This window comes from Euprymna scolopes, chromosome 2 (genome assembly GCF_053919585.1).
Source record: "Euprymna scolopes isolate OS-2025 chromosome 2, ASM5391958v1, whole genome shotgun sequence".
Classification (NCBI taxonomy): domain Eukaryota; kingdom Metazoa; phylum Mollusca; class Cephalopoda; order Sepiida; family Sepiolidae; genus Euprymna; species Euprymna scolopes.
In genome coordinates this window covers 201004286-201025060 of record NC_136483.1, presented here as the reverse complement: position 1 = coordinate 201025060, position 20775 = coordinate 201004286, and the positions used below count along the sequence as shown (strand labels likewise).

The 20775-nt window shown below is 31.0% G+C and overlaps 1 protein-coding gene across 29 annotated transcripts in view; it reads right to left on the bottom strand.

The window, feature by feature from the left end:
• LOC145301788 (uncharacterized) overlaps positions 1-20775 on the bottom strand; it is a 533649-nt gene that overhangs the window by 272701 nt on the left and 240173 nt on the right. For all 29 annotated transcript variants that reach the window (XM_080144599.1, XM_080144601.1, XM_080144602.1 and 26 more), the window contains exons 3-4: positions 9013-9087; positions 5787-5933 (exon numbers count right to left, since the gene is read on the bottom strand). In XM_080144599.1, the coding sequence (XP_080000725.1) occupies positions 5787-5933; positions 9013-9087 (222 nt within the window). The remainder of the gene's footprint in view (positions 1-5786; positions 5934-9012; positions 9088-20775) is intronic.

Here is a 20775-nt window from a genome sequence, read left to right as displayed (position 1 = left end):
CCAAAAGCCACTCAAGGGTAAGTGTTACTAATTGTCAGTTAAATAATGAAATAGTTTTATGAGAAAACTGAAAACAATAAGCATAATGGACAAAATTTTATTACTCAAGAGGATGGTTAAGCAAGTATTTGTTGACTTGAAGATGACCATGTTGTAATATGCATGGAAGTAATCTCATGATAACATGTTTCACAGATGCGAAGTTTTAGGAAAAAACTGTATGAAAATTGTGTTTTAACTTAAAACACAGAGGTTGAAAGGAAGATACCTTAGATTGATGGTCGAAAAAGAGTTCTTGCTGTGAATGTTAAAGATACAAAAATAAGAAAACCAAAATAGAAATTTGGAACTCAAATCTTTTTGATAATTAAACTTTACCACGAATGATTTATGCCATTTTTCATTTCCGCTGGACTGGTTTAAAGATTAGGAAAATACAGATTTTTTTTTTTTTGAATTTCAAAAAAAAAAATTGTGTTATTCTAAAAAAAATTTGTATTATTTGAAAAAAAATTGTATTATTTGAAAAAAAAATTGTATTATTTGAATTAAAAAAAAATTGTATTATTTGAATTAAAAAAAAATTGTATTATTTGAATTAAAAAAAAATTGTATTATTTGAATTAAAAAAAAATTGTATTATTTGAATTAAAAAAAAATTGTATTATTTGAATTAAAAAAAAATTGTATTATTTGAATTAAAAAAAAATTGTATTTGAATTCGAAAAAAAATTTTTTTTTTGTCCTCAAACTACTGTTCTCATCTTGTGTTTTATTTTTACGTTTTGGTTGACCTAACCTCAAACCTTCTTCAGATGTATATTGTCAAACTTAGGAATGCACTTGGAATTTCGCACGATGCCCTTTATTTAATCCATTGGGAAATCATGCTCTCGTTCTCTCAGCCATTAATGAATAGATGTCTTTAGTAATTTACAATTGTATGCTTAGTGTTGCTTGCACTAAGAATTGAACCTTCAACCTCCAGAACAGTGTCAACTATACTTTATACTTTATCTGTAAATTAAAATTATGAATCCACATTTCAATCAATCAGGAGAGAAATTGTTAGAACTGCCTTTTTTTTTATCGTTACTTCCATGACAAGTGCTCGTCTGAGCTCCAATCTCTGGTCCTCCCTCGCCAATCTTTGATGATAAACACTCATCTAGCTGAAACCACTGTCAGTAATTTTCCCCACTCTTTATCTGTGCCAAAACCAAAACGTAGATTCCATTAACAAAGCTTCTTTCTTAGAAGTGCACGCCTGTGGAACTCTCTTCCGTTTGCCTGTTTTCCACCTGACTACAACCTGGAGGTCTTCAAGTCCAACATAAACAAATACCTGATGAACCACCCCCTTAAGTAAGACATTTTATCAAATCTCCATTACTAACGATTACTACGATACTATCCCACTGATTACTGTACATGCAATAACCCTTATCCCCGAGTGGCTTCCGGGCCTTGATAATGGTGACTACCTTGTAAAAAAAAAAAAAAAAAAAAAAAATCCCATTTGTCACTTGCATAAATTGGAGGGGAAATAATTATTATTTAGACAAAGAAATGAAACAATATAAAAAACATTTTTCTTCCTTTGTATTTTTAATGAATTAGCAGGGAGTAAGCAGGGGATCAAATTTAAACAATGGATCATATTGATGCTAGAAATTGGCATTGTTGTTGAATGCAAAATTGACAGGAATTGAAATAAAACTTCTTTTTTTTTTACATTAGAAGCTGAACAACAAGTGGGAATTGTAAGAGGAGATTAGAAAAAAATGAAGTTGATAAAAGTAAAATAAAAAATGAATCAAATTCTTTTTTGGGATGGGCCATATGTAATCAGAGATATATCTATAAGTCAGCTGATCAAGTTAGCTAGAACAATATTAATGTATTGAGTCAGCAGTCTTTCAGATCAGTGTTTGAGGAGTGGTGTTAGAGTTATGATGTTAGTGATGGAAAGCCTATCAAATAAATGGATGGATTAAAATTACAGTGTGGAACAGAGTCCGATTTTCCCACTACAAGGGGTGGGGGTGGGGGGTTTGAAAGAATTCCCTAAAATAATAATTGAGGAATTGAAAAAAAATCATCTGGATAAAAATTAGGTGAAGGAATCGGTGATAATACTAGGGCATTATCAGAAACTCTGGTTCTGTCAATCCTAACCAGCTTGGGGTCTCATCTCAATTTAAGAACAAAATCTTCAAAATTTCTAAGCAAAGAATGAAAAAATGTTAGATGCCTCTGAAGTTAGTTTTGGACCCCCACTTATATCGATCAAAACGGAAATTCTTAGCAAGAAGAAATTTCTACCATTGACTTCAATAAAAAATCAGATAGAACGTTTTTGGCAATTCAAACAATGAGGAGTTAAAGATTATGCAATTATTTCTTACGTGTGGTATTGAACCTCTATAGCGAAATCAACCAATTATTAATAATACGAGAAGTGTTCCCAAAGAAATGCTTCCTATTTCTTTATTCTGCCTGAATGTATCCGAAGGGATTGCAAATTGCATTGTTATGATGATTGAAACTATGCATTCATGACCTGAAAGTTTCATCTCTCTCTTGCAGATATTGACGGTGTGAGAGTCTAAGAAAGCAGTCCCATCAAGGACATGTGTCAGAAGCAGAGACGTGTCATTGAATTTCTAGCAAAAGTCTATGCAGAATGGTGGTGATTATATAGAAAAATAAATGCTAGAAAACAAAAGGTTGCTCGTTTTAATGATACCACTTCTGTCTTTGTAGCTCTTCAACTTTTTGAAGTAAAAAAAATAAAAAATAAGAGGCTTTACTTTTGGAATGACCTTCGTAATAAGCATTGACTTTTCTCTTTGGTTTTGTTTATTAATTTTAAAAAGCAGCTAGTGTGTATATATATATATATATATATATATATATATATATATATATATATATATATATATATATATATATATTAGTGATGAGATGATTCCAAAATTTTTCCTCATTCTGCTACAATTACAGATTCTGATTCTTTTTAAATTTGTTAAAATTTAATTATACATTTGTTTTTTGTTCCTCATTTTTGAAGTATTGTAAAACCCACATGTACTGTCTGCATATACTTTACAAACGTAAAAAATAAACTCAGAAGGGGATGGGGTGCGTATTAAACGAGGTGATCTTTCTAAATATTTTTCTCAAATCTTTCTTTTGTAACTGATTGAGAATAGTGAGGCCATTAAACGTATTTATCATTTAAAACATGGCTGATTTGCGTTAGTTTGCAATTAGTTGACAAAAATGTTACTTGAATTTTTTTCACCAACAATTGAAAATAGTCGATGATTGGTATGCAAAATAAGATTAGTTTAGCAACAGATTAATTAACAAAGGCCCTTCCCATGTTAAGGATGAGTTTCCAAATAATAATGCTACTAATTAGAAAACCATTGTTAATATCAGACAATTCTGCATCTTATACCAAAGTATTTCATGATTTTACCATAATTAGAAAGATTTGGTTAGTTATTGCGCCTGTCAATGAATTTAGAAAATTAGGCAAATTTGGCATTGTAGGTAAATTAGGCAACTACGGAATAAATATTGACTGAAAATAGATTTTAGGACAGTTCTTGAGTAATATAGTTTTAAGCTGGGGATAATCCCCATAATATTTAAAAATAAATATTTAAAAACACTTACTGTTGTTTTAAAGCAAAAAAAAAATTTTAAAAAATCGATTTTTCTATGTTAAGTGTTTGTTTTAAGAACACAGGATCAATCACTTTATGACTGTTTAAAATTTGGAAAGAATTTCGAAATGTTTAAACTATCCAAAAGACATTTCATTTAAACTGAATTTTAAATTCTTAGTAAATACTTATGTAGTAAAAGATTGAAAGTTCTGGTCCTTGAAATAAATAAAATTATTGGATATAAATATCCAATAATTTTATCGTCACTTATCATAATTTCAAAACTTAGGGATATTTACTACATTTTGTTTATCACAAATCATAACTGATTACAAGATCGTAAAACTATGCTCTTTTACCTCTCCAAGAAATAAACACAGAAAAATAACGATTTTAGTTAACTGCTATAAAACGCTAGAATGTCTCGGAAATTTAAATTAATTTTATGCTAAATTTATATGTAATTCTTGGCCTCACTATTCTCAATCAGTTACAAAAGAAAGATTTGAGAAAAATATTTAGAAAGATCACCTCGTTTAATATGAGTTTATTTGTTACGTTTGTAAAGTATATGCAGACAGTACATGTGGGCTTTATATTTATATATTTACTTAATAAATAATTGAGTTTTCTGCTTTTTCTTTGCTTGAAGTATTTCAAAGTGTTCACAAGTGATCGCCTTGAATATATATTCTATCTTTTAGTGGCTGTTAATCTACAATAATAAGGCTTTCACGCATGCATTTTATCAGTTGAAAAGAAATATTAACAACTAAAAACACTCGCCTATCTGAAGCCACTATCAATAATTTCCTCAACTTTTTATCTGTGCCTAAACTTAAACGTAGATTCCATGAATAAGGCTTCTTTCTTAGAATTGCACGGCTGTGGAACTCTTCCATTTGCCTGCTTTCCGGCTGACTATAATATGGTTGTCTTCAAATCAAGCGTAAACAAGTTTGTGATGAGCCGTCCCCTTAAGTAATCTAATTTACCAAATTTTCACTACTAACGATTACTATGATATTGTCCCATTGACTACTGTACACTTTTTAACTCTTATTGTCGAGTGGCCTCCAGGCCTTGACAAGTGGGGACTCCTTTGTAAAAAAAAAAAAAATAAATAAAAAAAATAAATAAAAAAAATTTCCAAATGAATCATTTTATTACTCGATTTAATAACCTTTTATACATTTGATTTAATAACCTTTTATACATTTAGAAAGTTTGTTTTATAACCGGGCATCAAAAATTAAAATCAAAGAACTTATGCCAGCTATGTTTTCCCACATCCACATAGAAATCTTTTAATTTAAGGATTCATTTATAGGAAATGCATCAAGGCAATCTTTTGAAAATGAAAACTTTTGTTTATTTTTATATTGCGTTTTTTTTTGTTTTGTTTTTTCCACACGTTTTGTCTCCCGGCCACCTGGCTCACCTTTGTAAGATTTGCCGATCCTGGAAGGGGGACCTAACAAAAGTCCGCGAAATAAAGTCAACCAAAAGATGCCCAAAGTTATAAAATAAATTAAAAAAAAAAAAAAGAAGTTTTATATTTTACCATTAATTTAATTATAGATTATGTTTGACAGCATTTTCTTGACAAAAAGGTTCTATTTAATTTTTAAACCATTGTAAATAAACTGCATTTATCAAAGGGTTATAGAGCCATGTGTCATTTTTTATGCAAGTAAAATAAATTTACATCTAATTTTGACGTCACGATGATCGACAGAGTTAAGTTTCACTGATAAAACAAACAGTTATCATTAGTACCAGTAATGGGAAATATGGTTAACAAAATATTAAAAGAATCGTTTTTGAAATTGGAAATTAGGTTCAAATTCAGTGGCCCTAAGATATATTTTTTCAGGTTACGATGTGGAATACAATGTTATTGGGGCCCCTGGTTACAGTATTTGCCCCTGCCATACGGTGTTATCATTTTATTTGATTACATGTGAACTATACACTGTACTGCTTGTTGTTACTAGTTTTTAATGCCATATCCCAAGGTTCTACTGTGTGTATATATATATATATATATATAAATAAGCTTTTAACAATTAAGTCAAGTACGGATTGTGTGTGTGTGTTACTTACTTCTGGAGAATTTCTTGTGATGAAAGCATGACAGAATTGAACGTTAATCTGTCCCTTGGGTTCACGAGCAAGAAAAGAAAATTGGCGATATTCTGGGTCACAGGTTGCAAAAGAGATTCGCTTCAATGCGTGAGCCATATAGACACTCTGCAGAGAAAAAAAAAAAACAAAAAGTTTATGGTTTCAAAAAATTGTTTTTTTCGCATTTGTTGGTTAAAATTTAAGTTAAACACTACGTACAAATGTTGAGCCTAACATGGAAACAATTATATGAAAGTCATTTTTTTTTTGTTTAATATATGATTCAAAAGAAATATCTAAATATTGAAAATAGCATATTTCTTTAATATTAGAATAAATATATCATATAGATTATCATATAAATAAATATATCATATAGATTATCATATAAATAAATATATCATATAGATTATCATATAAATAAATATATCATATAGATTATCATATAAATAAATATATCATATAGATTATCATATAAATAAATATATCATATAGATAATCATATAAATAAATATATCATATAGATTATCATATAAATAAATATATCATATAGATTATCATATAAATAAATACATCATATAGATTATCATATAAATAAATATATCATATGGATTATCATATAAATAAATACATCATATAGATTATCATATAAATAAATATATCATATAGATTATCATATAAATAAATATATCATATAGATTATCATATAAATAAATATATCATATAGATTATCATATAAATAAATATATCATATAGATTATCATATAAATAAATATATCATATAGATTATCATATAAATAAATATATCATATAGATTATCATATAAATAAATATATCATATAGATCATCATATAAATAAATATATCATATAGATTATCATATAAATAAATATATCATATAGATTATCATATAAATAAATATATCATATAGATTATCATATAAATAAATATATCATATAGATTATCATATAAATAAATATATCATATAGATTATCATATAAATAAATACATCATATAGATTATCATATAAATAAATATATCATATAGATTATCATATAAATAAATATATCATATAGATTATCATATAAATAAATATATCATATAGATTATCATATAAATAAATACATCATATAGATTATCATATAAATAAATATATCATATAGATTATCATATAAATAAATATATCATATAGATTATCATATAAATAAATATATCATATAGATTATCATATAAATAAATATATCATATAGATTATCATATAAATAAATATATCATATAGATTATCATATAAATAAATACATCATATAGATTATCATATAAATAAATATTTATTTGAGAACTGTTATCCTCATCCTCATAGTTGTTGTTTCACCACATTTCAACGAACTATTCCTATGGCCTTCTTCAGGTGGTTAACTGCGACACGATAGGAATGCCAGGTCTTAATTGTATCCTCAGTAATTACGGCCTTCCATAGTTTTTTTTTTGTCTCACCGCGTATTGACCAACTAATCCTCTGACCTGTTTTGGTTAGGATTGAAACCGCTATCTTCAAACAATTCTCACCTAGAACAAAAGGAGCCAGTGGCGCAGCACATAAAGGCATTGAATGCACAGCACCATCGGCCCCTTCGGTTCCAGGTGAGAATTGTCTGAAGATAGGAGTTTCAATCCTACCCAAAGGATTAGTTGGCTATAACGTGGCAAGACAACAACAACAATTATAGAAGACTTATTATTGAAGATACAGTTAAGAGATTCAGCATTCTATCTTGTCGCAGTTAACGACCACGGACGATCAAAAGAATAGTTAGTCGAAATGTGATGAAGCAACAACTTTGAAGATAAGGATAAAATAGTAAGCAAATAAATTTACAAATTTCTTATTTCAAAGGATTCCAATAAAATAAAATATATTATTATATAAATAATAAATTTCTTAATTCATGAAATAAATTTTATCTGATTGATGGTGGAGCAAGGAGGAAAATAAGTATGTCGTACAAAAATTAATTTAAAAAAAAAAAAAAAATTGGAAATATTTTGGTGCAAGTTCATAAGCTTCACCATATTAAAAAAAACAAAAATACCATAAATAAAGAAAAAAACTTTATGGTGTATGTATTCATGACAACAAGAAAATATCGTACACCAAAAATCATGTAAATTGACCAAGTAGCGTTATATAAAAAAAAAAGAAAAAAAACAAATATTATAGCTATACGATGATCGTCCATCTCTCAACACGATTTTGCAAGATAGTGCAGATAATTTCCAACAATTAAAACTTTTATGAAATTTTAGAAAGCCATTCTTAGCATGGGGATGGAGGAATGGGATTGAAAAACTCAAATTTGTTTTAAAATAATTTTATTACGAAAAAAAAAAAAAAACTACTTGATCAATTTATGTGATTTTTGGAATACAATATTTTCTTTCCATTACAGATACATACATTATACAAATTTTTCTTTATTTTTGTTTTTTTCATACAGTGTGTGTGTGGGGGTGGGGGTATGGACAAGCACCAACAATTGTGTTTGGTTGAAGAACTTTACTTTCGTTATTTTGACTTTTAGATCTAATGATTTTGGAAACTTACTTCATATTCAGCAACATGTCAACTATTGCGTCAAACGTTGGTGTCAACATTCAGCTTTTGGAATTTTGATGTGAAATTAATTACATTTTCTTAAATGATAACTATCTAGGTTCTTTAAAATAGCAAGGAAATTTTTGACCACAAAATAACCATAATAATCGACTCATAATTTTAAAATTTAAGTAAAAAAATTTCTTTCTAATCGACAGTTTAAAGACTTTAAATTCAAATTTTAAAGGATCACAAGACAAATTGGTCACGTTAATCTATTTTGAATGTGATCTTTCAAAATTCAAAAGTTATTTTTGAAGCTGTTAACCTGTTGATTCGAAAGTAATTTTTGATCTAAATTAAGTCAAGTATTATGGTTTCATTTTCATGAAAAGAAACCCACTTCTCCTATTTCTAAATAAATGTATACACTTTTTAGAAAAAAATTGTATACAAAAAATTAATTTTTTTTTCATGTGACAATACAAAAACAATGCTGCATTTTATTATATTTACCAATTCAATTGCTTTCAACTAAATGTTAACGTAAATAAAAAAAAAATGAAATTCAAACTTAGACAAAAGTGTTATGAAAAGATAGAGAACAACTTACCTCCCCTTTACTGCTACATACTTTCACTCCAGAAAGGGAGATAACCAATAATACCTTCATACTTTTTACTGCATCCTGTAATTGAGAAAAGAATAAACATTTAGTAAATTATATGTGGACTACACACACTCATACATATAAATAAAATAAGTAGATGTATTGGTGTGATAATATTTGACCGATAAACTCTTAAACTACTGGTCACATAGCATTGAAATTATTAGGAAAGAGTAATCATTGTGCTGTGTGTGTGTGTGTGCGCGCGCGCGCGCGCGCACACGCACACCCACAGAGCACAATTAGGTTAACACACTGGTTTTCGTAAGATCACTGAAATTAAGCAACGATGGACCTGACCAGTACCAGTACTTTCATATTTGATCTACCTTTGCATTCCAGGTTTAAAAATGATGTGTCCTCTATAGTATCAGACCTGACTGAATGGTTAATTCTAGACATAGACCGATTCATACCATCCAAAAAATTCTAACAAAAACCTAACTGCCATCGCGCACAGAAATCACTTTTTCCATAGCTACCAACGTAATAGATGTACTAAGACTAAAACTGCTTTCAGGACTGCCAGCAACCACTGTAAAAGAGTAATAAAAAATGCAAGAGAGCTATATGCTCAGTCTGTTAAATCCAAAGTAGTTGAGCAGCGGCTTGGTTCCCACCAGTTTTGGCAAATAGCAAACAGGATACTGTGCGTTCTCTCCCAACTATCATCAATGGACTTGAGGTCATCTCGTCAGCATCAGACAAGGCCAGACTATTTGCCAAGAACTTTGCAGCTAATTCTACCCTATGCGATAAAGGCTATCAACTCCTCGTATTTCCTCCTATATCAGACAACACGCTATGCAACACACAAATATCTGTGCGTGAGGTCACCAAGCTAATCAAGAACCTTGATTCCAGTAAAGCAACTGGCCCTGACGGCATTCCAATTATAGTGCTGAAAAAGCTCCAACCAGAACTTGACCCCATACTTACAAAACTGTTTAAGCGTTGCCTTAAGGAAAGTGCTTTCCAACACCCTGGAAAACCTCATCAGTATGCCCTGTATTTAAGAATTCAGGTGAAAAGTCATCTTCCTCTCAGTACAGACCAATAAGTCTATGTGTCATGAGTAAGTTGTTGGAATCCATATTAAATAAAGAAGTAGTCAACCACCTCAGCAGAAACAACCTTCTTAGTGACATGTAATATGGTTTCCACTCGGCAAGATCTACAGCAGATGTGCTAACGGTTATATCTCATAGAATTAGTGAATCTCTTGACAAAGGCTTCCTTTCAAAGACAATTGCTCTTGACATATCAAAGTCCTTCAATAAAGTAAGGCATAAAGTCCTACTTCACAAGATTTCCAACTACGGTATCATTGGAAATGTTTTCTCAATCATTAAATCATTTCTCTCCGATAGGTTCATAAGAGTAGTGGTTGATAGGCAGAAATCAGAGGCCCACAGTATTAATGCTGGAGTCCCTCAGGGGTCCAATGATCTCCCAAAACACATACTTAAATCATTCGTTGACATCTATGCTGATGACACGACCATCTATGGCAACACATCAAAGGCCATAAATGATAAAGTTCTAATTCTCTTTCCTCTGATCTTGAGCGCATGGTACAGTAGGGAAAGAGATGGCTGGTTACTTTTAATGCATCTAAAACCAAGCTCCTATCTTTCCATCATCAACGCTCTGATCCCCATCTGGCATCCATTGAAATGGATGGCTCTCGTCTTGGAGAGGCTCCACGTTTTGACAAGGTTCTGGATTTGACCTTTACTCCTGATCTGAAATGGAACACGTACATCAGGCCTGTTGCCAAAGACTCTGGGAAAATGGTGGGATCCTTCTACCGCTCCAGAAGATATCTCACTACTGATGCAATTCTCTATCTATATAAAAGCCAAGTACGTCCAAGTATGGAGTACTGCTATCACAGCTACTAAAAACAGCCTATCCTGCCTTGACAGTACAAAATAGAGTTCGTAGCTTAGTGAAGGATGCCCTTTTCTCTTCCCTGCAGAAGAGACGTTGCGAGCCTGTCTTTGTTTTATTGTTATTTCCATGGCAAGTGCTCGTCTGAGCTTCAATCTCTCGTCCCCACCCCTCGCCAATCTTTCATGAGAAACACCTGTCTGGCTGAAACTACTGTCAATAATTTTCCCCACTCTTTATCTAAATCCAAACATAGATTCCATGAAGAAAGCTTCTTTCTTAGAAGTGCACGCCTGTGGAACTCTTTTCTTCTGTTTGCCTGTTTCCCACCTGACTACAACTTGGATGTCTTCAAGTCCAACATAAACAAATTCCTGACAAACCGCCCCCTTAAGTAAGACACTATCAAATCTCCAATACTAATGATTACCATAATACTATCTCATTGATTACTGTACATGCAATAACCCTTATCCCTGAGTGGCCTCTGGGCCTTGATAAGTCATGACCTTTATGTAAAAAAAAAAAAAAAAAAAAAAAAAAGATGGGTGACCATTTGGGAACGCTAGGCACTGTGTGTGCTCTCTGCTTATCCTGGCATTGTTTTCAGTCATCCCAAGCTTATATATACTTGCAACTGAAATTAAAACTGTGCTGACTCAGGAGAGGTGTGGTTAGTGATTGCGCAACTCTTGCCACACGGGTCCCCTCCAGTGGGTATCCATAGTCTGACAAGATTGAATGGAGCCGTTATAGTAATATAATTAAATGCAAAGAAATTTTATTTATATACTAACATATATACTTTTCATTTAATTATATCACTATGTATACAAGTTACTCTAATTTAAATCAATGATACAAAGTAGAATTTAAAAATGCAGTAATTAACACAGGCACAATAGACAAGTATTTATTTAACTCATTTGAATTATATATATATATATATATATATATATATATATATATATATATATACATACATACCCACTACCAGAATACCGACTTCAACAGTGGTATTCTCCTAGTTAATAAAATTTTCCAATCAGAACAGTTTTGCACCATTTTTATGTCCAGTTATGAACATATTTTTTATCTAAAACTCACTTGTTTTCTTGCATGTTTCTCTTTATGCACGATGACGTCACAAAGGATGATAACATCCGAGATTAATTTTTACAACAAAAGTCCATGAAATAAAAGTGAAATGTGTACAAATTGATTCCGTTGCTAGTATTGCCCTCTCCCTTCCTTGGTTATTTCTAGAAAGAATTTGAGTACATTGTGGCAGAATAAAGTCATGGTTGCTAACATCCATAAGTGCAAATGAGGTATGGTAACACTCGGATTTGAATTTGGCAGATTGTCAACTTATGCCCTCAGCCATTTGACCACCATCATCGCAATTGAATAATTTTGTAAAAAATTGTCTAAAATGTGTTGAAGTAATCTTTTACAAAACTATAAACAAAAAGTATTAATAAAATAGATAAAAATAAATAAAAATACATAAATAAAAAGTAAATTAAAAGAAAGTAAATAAATACATAAATATAAATAATAAATAAATAAAATATACAGAAAAAGTTAAATTAATTGTTTAATAACTAAGAATTAAATTTCACACAAATTATAAAAATTTAAATTTTCAAAATGAAATGTGTGGTTATTTTTTATTTTTTGTGAAGCAAAACAATGAAATGTCCAAAATATATTTGCTGCATTTCTGGTTTGTATCGATCACAATATTTGAAATTATTAAATTTTGGTTTGAAAAACAAAAACCTTAATCAAATTGACAATAAAAAAAGTTATATAGGTAATTTTATTTTTTTAATATAAATTTCTCTCCATAAAATAAATGTGAAAATTTAAAAACAAATTAAAATCCATTTTTTAATAATAATAATAAAATAATAATAAAATCAAAATCATCATTGAAATCAAAATCATCATCATCACCATCATCATCATCATCATCATCATCCACTTTACATGCTGTCATGTGTTGGACGACTTTTAGAAATTGACTTCCAAACCAACCTATCTCTGACCAAGTCTTTATTTATCCTTCTTTCTCTGACATCCACCCTTATCATTTTCTTCCATGTTTTCCTCGATTTTCCTTGCCAACCGACTCTTATACTTGAACTATTCTGAAAACTTTCTATAAAATGACATTGCGGGTTTTAAAAATTGCCCGGGAGGGAAATACTTGTTTATTTGGAAAGTCTAACATTAACATAACTTTCAGAATTAAGAGTAGTGGTAGATGGACAAAAATCAGAGGCCTGCAATATAAATGCTGGAGTCCCTCAGGGGTCAATCCTGGGCCCAACTCTCTTCCTGATCTACATCAATGACCTCCCTAAACACATACTTAAATCATTCGTTGACATCTATGCTGATGACAAGACCATCTACGGCAACACATCAAAGGCTGTAAATGACAAAGTTCTCTCTGATTCTCTCTCCTCTGATCTCGAGCGTGTGGTTCAGTGGGGGAAGACGTGGCTGGTTACCTTTAATGCATCCAAAACCAAACTCCTATCCTTACATCATCAACGCTCTGATCCCCATCTGGCATCAATGTGTGATGGATGGCTCTCGTCTGGGTGAGGCCCCGTGTTTTGACAAGCTTCTGGGTTTGACCTTACTCCTGATCTGAAATGGAACACGTACATCAAGTCTGTTGCCAAGGTCGCTGGAAAGATGGTGGGATCCTTCTACCGCTCCAGAAGATATCTCACTACTGATACAATTCTCTATCTATATAAAAGCTAAGTACGTCCAAGGATGGAATACTGTTGCCATATCTGGGCAGGAGCTGCTAAAAACAGCCTATCCTGCCTTGACAGAGTACAAAATAGACTTCGTGGCTTAGTGGAGGATGCCCTTGTCTCTACCCTGCAACCTCTCTCCCAAAGAAGAGACGTTGCGAGCCTATCCTTGTTTTATCGTTATTTCCATGGCAGGTGCTCGTCTGAACTCCAATCTCTAGTCCCCCCTCGCCAATCTTTCATGAAAAACACCCGTCTAGCTGAATCCACTGTGAAAAATTTCCCCCACTCTATATCTGTGCCTAAATCAAAATGCAGATTCCATGAACAAAGCTTCTTTCTTAGAACTGCACGCCTGTGGAACTCTGTTCCGTCTGCCTGCTTCCCACCTGACTACAACTTGGATGTCTTCAAGTCCAACGTTAACAAATTCCTAATGAACCGCCCCCTTAAGTAAACACTTCATCAAATCTCCACACTAACGTAATGTACTTGCAATAACCCTTATCCCTGAGTGGTTTCCGGGCCTTGATAAGTGGTGATCACTGTGTAAAAAAAAAAAAAAAAAAAAAAAAAAAAAAAAATTAAATTGTTTTTTTTATTTTTTTTTTTAGCATTAATCAAATATTCGTTGAAATAAAAAAAATGCAAGCGGATAAAGTAAAATTTCAAAAATCCTGTTTAAAAAATAACTAAAATTAAATCTGCCAGAATGCATTTCAGTTTCTTCGTAAACAAGTCAGCCATTTTAATCTTTTGCTAGCACTAGAAAAAAAAAAGAATGAATTACTTTGTGATTCTTCGAAATTTGAAAGGAATTTTAAAAGCTTTAAACATGACTTCTGATGTCAAAATCCTTAGAAACATCTTCACGTATTAAAAGATTGAAAATTATTCAAATCCAATAATTTTTTAAAATCAAAATTAAAAACAACATTAATTTAAAATTAGTTATAATATCGTTTGATTATTAACTGGACGAAATTGTTTAATTTTTATAATAAATAAATTTAACTTTCAACATTCTATTTAAAAAATAACCAAACAGTTACGAAAAAGAAAATGCATAACAAAAACGACAATAAGACTCCCTGGCAACACCAGATAGATACAACTGTTAATATGAGTTTTTTTTTTTTTTTTTTTTCAGCCCCTCCCCACCCCCCGCCTTCTTTTGCTAACAATAAAGTGTAGCACAAAAAAGAAAGAACTTTTTATGTCCTAGTCAGGAGGTTAGACACAATGTCAGATGTGGTTTACAGAAGCCAGCACACTCTGGCCTACAAAAAATGCCTGAGCAGCCTCGTCGATATTCCCCAGTAGTGCGACTCAGGCGATTAATCCTGACAATTCGGAATCTTAAATCTTTGTTCTAAGGAGGGTAACTGTATTTTATTAAGAATTGTAAAAATGATTTTTTTTAAAGTACTTAATTTAATGTAACAAAGTTTTCGGTAAATTTTTACTTTCTTTTCTACCTTACCACCTTTTTTTTTTAAGATGGTGTGGGGGGGGGTTATTTTTATATTTCACTTAAAACGGTATTGCAATCTCTTAAAAACATTTGAGTAATTAAAAAAAAAAAAAAAAAAAAAAAAAAAAAAAAAAATTAAATTGTTTTTTTTATTTTTTTTTTTAGCATTAATCAAATATTCGTTGAAATAAAAAAAATGCAAGCGGATAAAGTAAAATTTCAAAAATCCTGTTTAAAAAATAACTAAAATTAAATCTGCCAGAATGCATTTCAGTTTCTTCGTAAACAAGTCAGCCATTTTAATCTTTTGCTAGCACTAGAAAAAAAAAGAATGAATTACTTTGTGATTCTTCGAAATTTGAAAGGAATTTTAAAAGCTTTAAACATGACTTCTGATGTCAAAATCCTTAGAAACATCTTCACGTATTAAAAGATTGAAAATTATTCAAATCCAATAATTTTTTAAAATCAAAATTAAAAACAACATTAATTTAAAATTAGTTATAATATCGTTTGATTATTAACTGGACGAAATTGTTTAATTTTTATAATAAATAAATTTAACTTTCAACATTCTATTTAAAAAATAACCAAACAGTTACGAAAAAGAAAATGCATAACAAAAACGACAATAAGACTCCCTGGCAACACCAGATAGATACAACTGTTAATATGAGTTTTTTTTTTTTTTTTTTTTTTCAGCCCCTCCCCACCCCCCGCCTTCTTTTGCTAACAATAAAGTGTAGCACAAAAAAGAAAGAACTTTTTATGTCCTAGTCAGGAGGTTAGACACAATGTCAGATGTGGTTTACAGAAGCCAGCACACTCTGGCCTACAAAAAATGCCTGAGCAGCCTCGTCGATATTCCCCAGTAGTGCGACTCAGGCGATTAATCCTGACAATTCGGAATCTTAAATCTTTGTTCTAAGGAGGGTAACTGTATTTTATTAAGAATTGTAAAAATGATTTTTTTTAAAGTACTTAATTTAATGTAACAAAGTTTTCGGTAAATTTTTACTTTCTTTTCTACCTTACCACCTTTTTTTTTTAAGATGGTGTGGGGGGGGGGGTTATTTTTATATTTCACTTAAAACGGTATTGCAATCTCTTAAAAACATTTGAGTAATTAAAAAAAAAAAAAAAAAAAAAAAAAAAAAAAAAAAGATTTTTTTTCAACTATAGTAAAATAAAGATTTAAGATTCCGAATTGCCCTAATCCCTTCTCAAAGGAGAAACAAAGCCTGGGAAGATGGATCTGAGGTATGGTTCAGAATCATACTTCAGGCCGAGAGCCGCAAAGCCATTGTCAGACCGATTTGTATCACAATTCTATGCTATTAATATTAAGAGAAGAGTTATCTCCCTTCTTCCACTACTCAAGACGGCAAAAATAAATACAGAAATAAATAAGAATAAATAAAATGACGCGAAAGAGTAGCACAACTAAAACGAAATAATCGATTGATTTTGCTTTGCTGATACGGATTGCCTGAATGGTTGACATGCACTTTTAAAATGCGTGTGTGCACGTGCGCACACAAGTCTCACATCTAATTTAGTAGACGAGCTAATTCCAGAAGCCATCAAAACATTTTGAATTAGATTTTTTTTTTTTTAATGTTTCCTTTTATATAGATATGTTTTTTAATCATTTGTTTTTTTATTTATTTCAGTCAAGATTCCAAGATTTATTTTGTGCTTATCTTTTATTAATGCGCAATCGTTATCATTTCTGGTTTCACATTCGCGATGACGTTTTCCTTTCTTGAAATTATGGTGCTTCATGACATTAGAACTTCGAGGAGAAAAAAAAAAAAAAAATTTATTCATGCACATATTTTTTTTTTGTCCAAGTTTTTAATGAAAAAAAAAATTTTTTTTTTCATTCACAAATTCATAAAAAAAAAAAATAGCCATAGTGAACGATTGTTTGACAAGAGAAAATGAATTGGAATCTATATTCTATTTCTCCCAGTCTGTTTGTCTGTTTCACTTTTACTCAGAAACTATTGGAATGATCTAGCTAAAATTTTGCATGGACCGTTGTTATAAAATGCAGCAAAGTAAGTATTATGATATCCATTCAGTGCACGGTTACATATTAATAGGGATAAGTATTTAATGCAATATACGGCACAATCACGTTGACACACCGATTCTCACCAGATCACCAAAGTTAAGCACGTTGAGCCTGGCCAGTAACAGATGGGTAACCATTTGGGAACGCAAGGCGCTGTATGTACCACAAGGTAAAATACCAGGTTGAGAAATTGGCGCGGTCTATCCTTCTCTCGAGGATAGATGGGCTTCTCTTAAGCCGTGGTAGCGTGATGGCGTCACAATAAAAAATACCGTTGATATCCCTGGCAAAGCATCAAGTATTCAGCTACCAAGAAGATTTTAATTACACTACTCGTGTAGCGAGTTCAATCTCGGCTATGGTTGGTTGGCTGGATTTAATGCAAAACGGAGCACAAATTTAACCAAATTCTGGCATAAATCACTCATTCTATGTTAATTAACTATAATTTACCAATTATTAACCTCAACATTATTTCTAATTTCCTAGAATCCTTAGAAAGATGCTATGATGAGGCAGAAAAAATAGAAAACATGGCCATGGGAGGTTGAACTCTACAGAAGGTTAATGTGCCCAGCCGGACATGAAGTCAATGTGCGCATGGCAAGAAAATGAGTACACGAAAAGCAATTTTCTTCTGAGGTGTGCCGATGTAAATGTAAAGAGTTTTCTTGAGAACAACTCGATTATATAAGACAAAGTTCTATGAGGCAATCAGAAATATTGATGTTGAGATTCTAAATATTATTTTTTGGCTTCATTTATGTATAAGCAGTCAAAAATTATATTCTTATGAACTCCTCTTCAAAAGTTATCGTAATTTGAAAAAAATAAATTTAAAAAATAAATCCTGAAACAAAATGCTTGCATAAAATAAACTTATAATTTTATTTTAAAATAAACTTATAATTTTATTTTAAAATTTTAAAATAAAATTATTTTATTTTAAAATTTTAAGTTTTTAATTTAAGAAAATAGCAAAAGTTGTGTCATTTGTTCACGTCACAAAACTTTAAGCAAAATCAAATTTACACATTACAGATCAACTAGATTTTTTAGCTCGCTAAAAACTGGCAAAAGTTAAGGCATGTTGATTAAGAACGAGTGCCTTATGCCAAATTAATGACTGAATATGCTTAAATTTTTGCTCATTTTTGCATTGAATACTAAACTCTGTTATTCCTTAGTTGTGTATTGAATGGATAGCATAATAGTTTGCTGCCACTTACAACAAAGCTCTATATAAAATTTCAAGTCAGATCGGTCCAGTAGTTTCTGAGAAAAAATGGAACAGATAGACAAAGAAAAATATTAAATAAATTAACTTGGATATTTATTTTTATATCAAGTTATAATTCCTGTTTGTCTGTTCATGAATTCCTCATAAGAGTTTGGTGATCAACAGCAATAAATCGATGTATTCTGAAATTATCATTATATTTGGATGAATATAACTAGATTATCATTATATTTGGATGAATATAACTAGATTATCATTATATTTGGATGAATATAAATAGATTATCATTATATTTGGATGAATATAAATAGATTATCATTATATTTGGATGAATATAAATAGATTATCATTATATTTGGATAAATATAAATAGATTATCATTATTATCATTATATTTGGATAAATATCATTATATTTGGATAAATATAAATAGATTATCATTATTATCATTATATTTGGATAAATATCATTATATTTGGATAAATATAACTAGATTATCATTATATTTGGATAAATATAAATAGATTATCATTATATTTGGATAAATATAAATAGATTATCATTATATTTGGATAAATATATTTTTTTATTAATAAAAGCACAGCATGTGGTCGGCATTCACAATTCATCGCCATAACATTTTTTTTATGTATAACTGGTTAATTATAGAAATTAAAAAAAAAATAAAAATGTTAATAAGGGGTTCAGAAGAGATGCATTGATTTCCACGAAACGCCGAGTGTTCCTCACGGGATCTAAAATTACTTTAATGTCACTTTTTTATAGCCCCCGCCCCCCCCCATTCAATCAATGTTGAAAACGTTCTTCAGTGCCATTAAGATACCCACGTACTACCTCGCCTGATAGCATTGCCGACCCCAGCATTGTGTGCCGTAGTCTTCTCCTACTTAGTCTTATGACCGTATCATCGTCAACTCACATTGGTGGCTGTCAAGGGGGCACAGGTTCAGAAGCATAAGAAAAATGAAAAAACAAAATACAAAAAACACAAATTACGACACTTTCTGCAAATGCAAATGTAAGTGTGTGTGTGTGTGTGTGTGTGTGCATGTGTGCGTGCGTGTGTGTGTGTGTGACACCATTGACCTTCAAGGGCTGGCAACTCCCATCTTGTGAACCAAATTCGGCCCTCAAGTAAATTTTGTTTGGCTTGCCACCTTACTAAATTCATCGCACAGCAAACAGAAACAAGTTTCTCATTAAATCATTTACCGTCTTTTAATTTTGTTTCAGCGTAGAAATTATTTTTTCTTTATTGATTGTAATTTGTTTTATTTTTGCAGTAAAATCTAAAAATTTTTTTGGAAAATATGCTTATTATTTTTTTTTATATATTCCTGTAGTAAAATAAGTGATAATCGCCTTCGTTTTGTCTCTGTAAGAGTGCCTGCATGTGTAATTTTGAAGCAAGAGTTGTACAATCTCCAACCTTACTTCTAAGTTGGCACTGTTTGATTCTAGTGATAAGGAAAAGTCAAGGACGACTGGAAACAATGCTGAGATAGGCGGAGAGCAGGTACAGCACTTGGTTTTACCAAATGGTCACTCATTTTAATAATGAACAGGCTCAACGATGCTCAACTTTGGTGATCTGATGGGAACAACGTGTCAAGGTGATCAAATGTCAAGGTGATCAAATGTCGTATACGTAAAAAAGCAATATCGTTTAATTTTTACTATTTACTTTCTTCAAACTCATAAGAAAATTTACTTACATTTTTTTTACTCATGTTCACCCCTAACAAGGTATATTGCTATTTGGCTGTAAGGGGCTACTATTTAGGAACATGTCAAGGAAAGATTAACAAGGTGTTGGTTTATGTTACATTTAAACTTCTGCATATCAGTATAGTCAGGAAAGCAGGTAGCAGAAAGAAAGGGAATTCTAAAGTCTAGTTGTTCACAAAGAAACTATTAGAGTAGAAAGCTTTCTGGCATTTAGGGACCTCAACAGTGAAGGGGTGTGATTCTGTTGCTAAGTGGGTTTGTCAGGGATATGTACATCAAGAGGGCACAAGTGCAACAAATTCAGAGAATATCCCATTAAAATATTTGTAAAACAGGCACAGAGATGCAACATTGCGGTGATGGGACAGAGGTTTGAGCTTAGTTGACAAAGCTTTATGCAATAACATTGTTGTTCTCCATGACAATGTAAACTAAAGCTGTTTGGCCTTCGTGCTCTACACACTAATGTTCACATCTACGTTATGTTGAA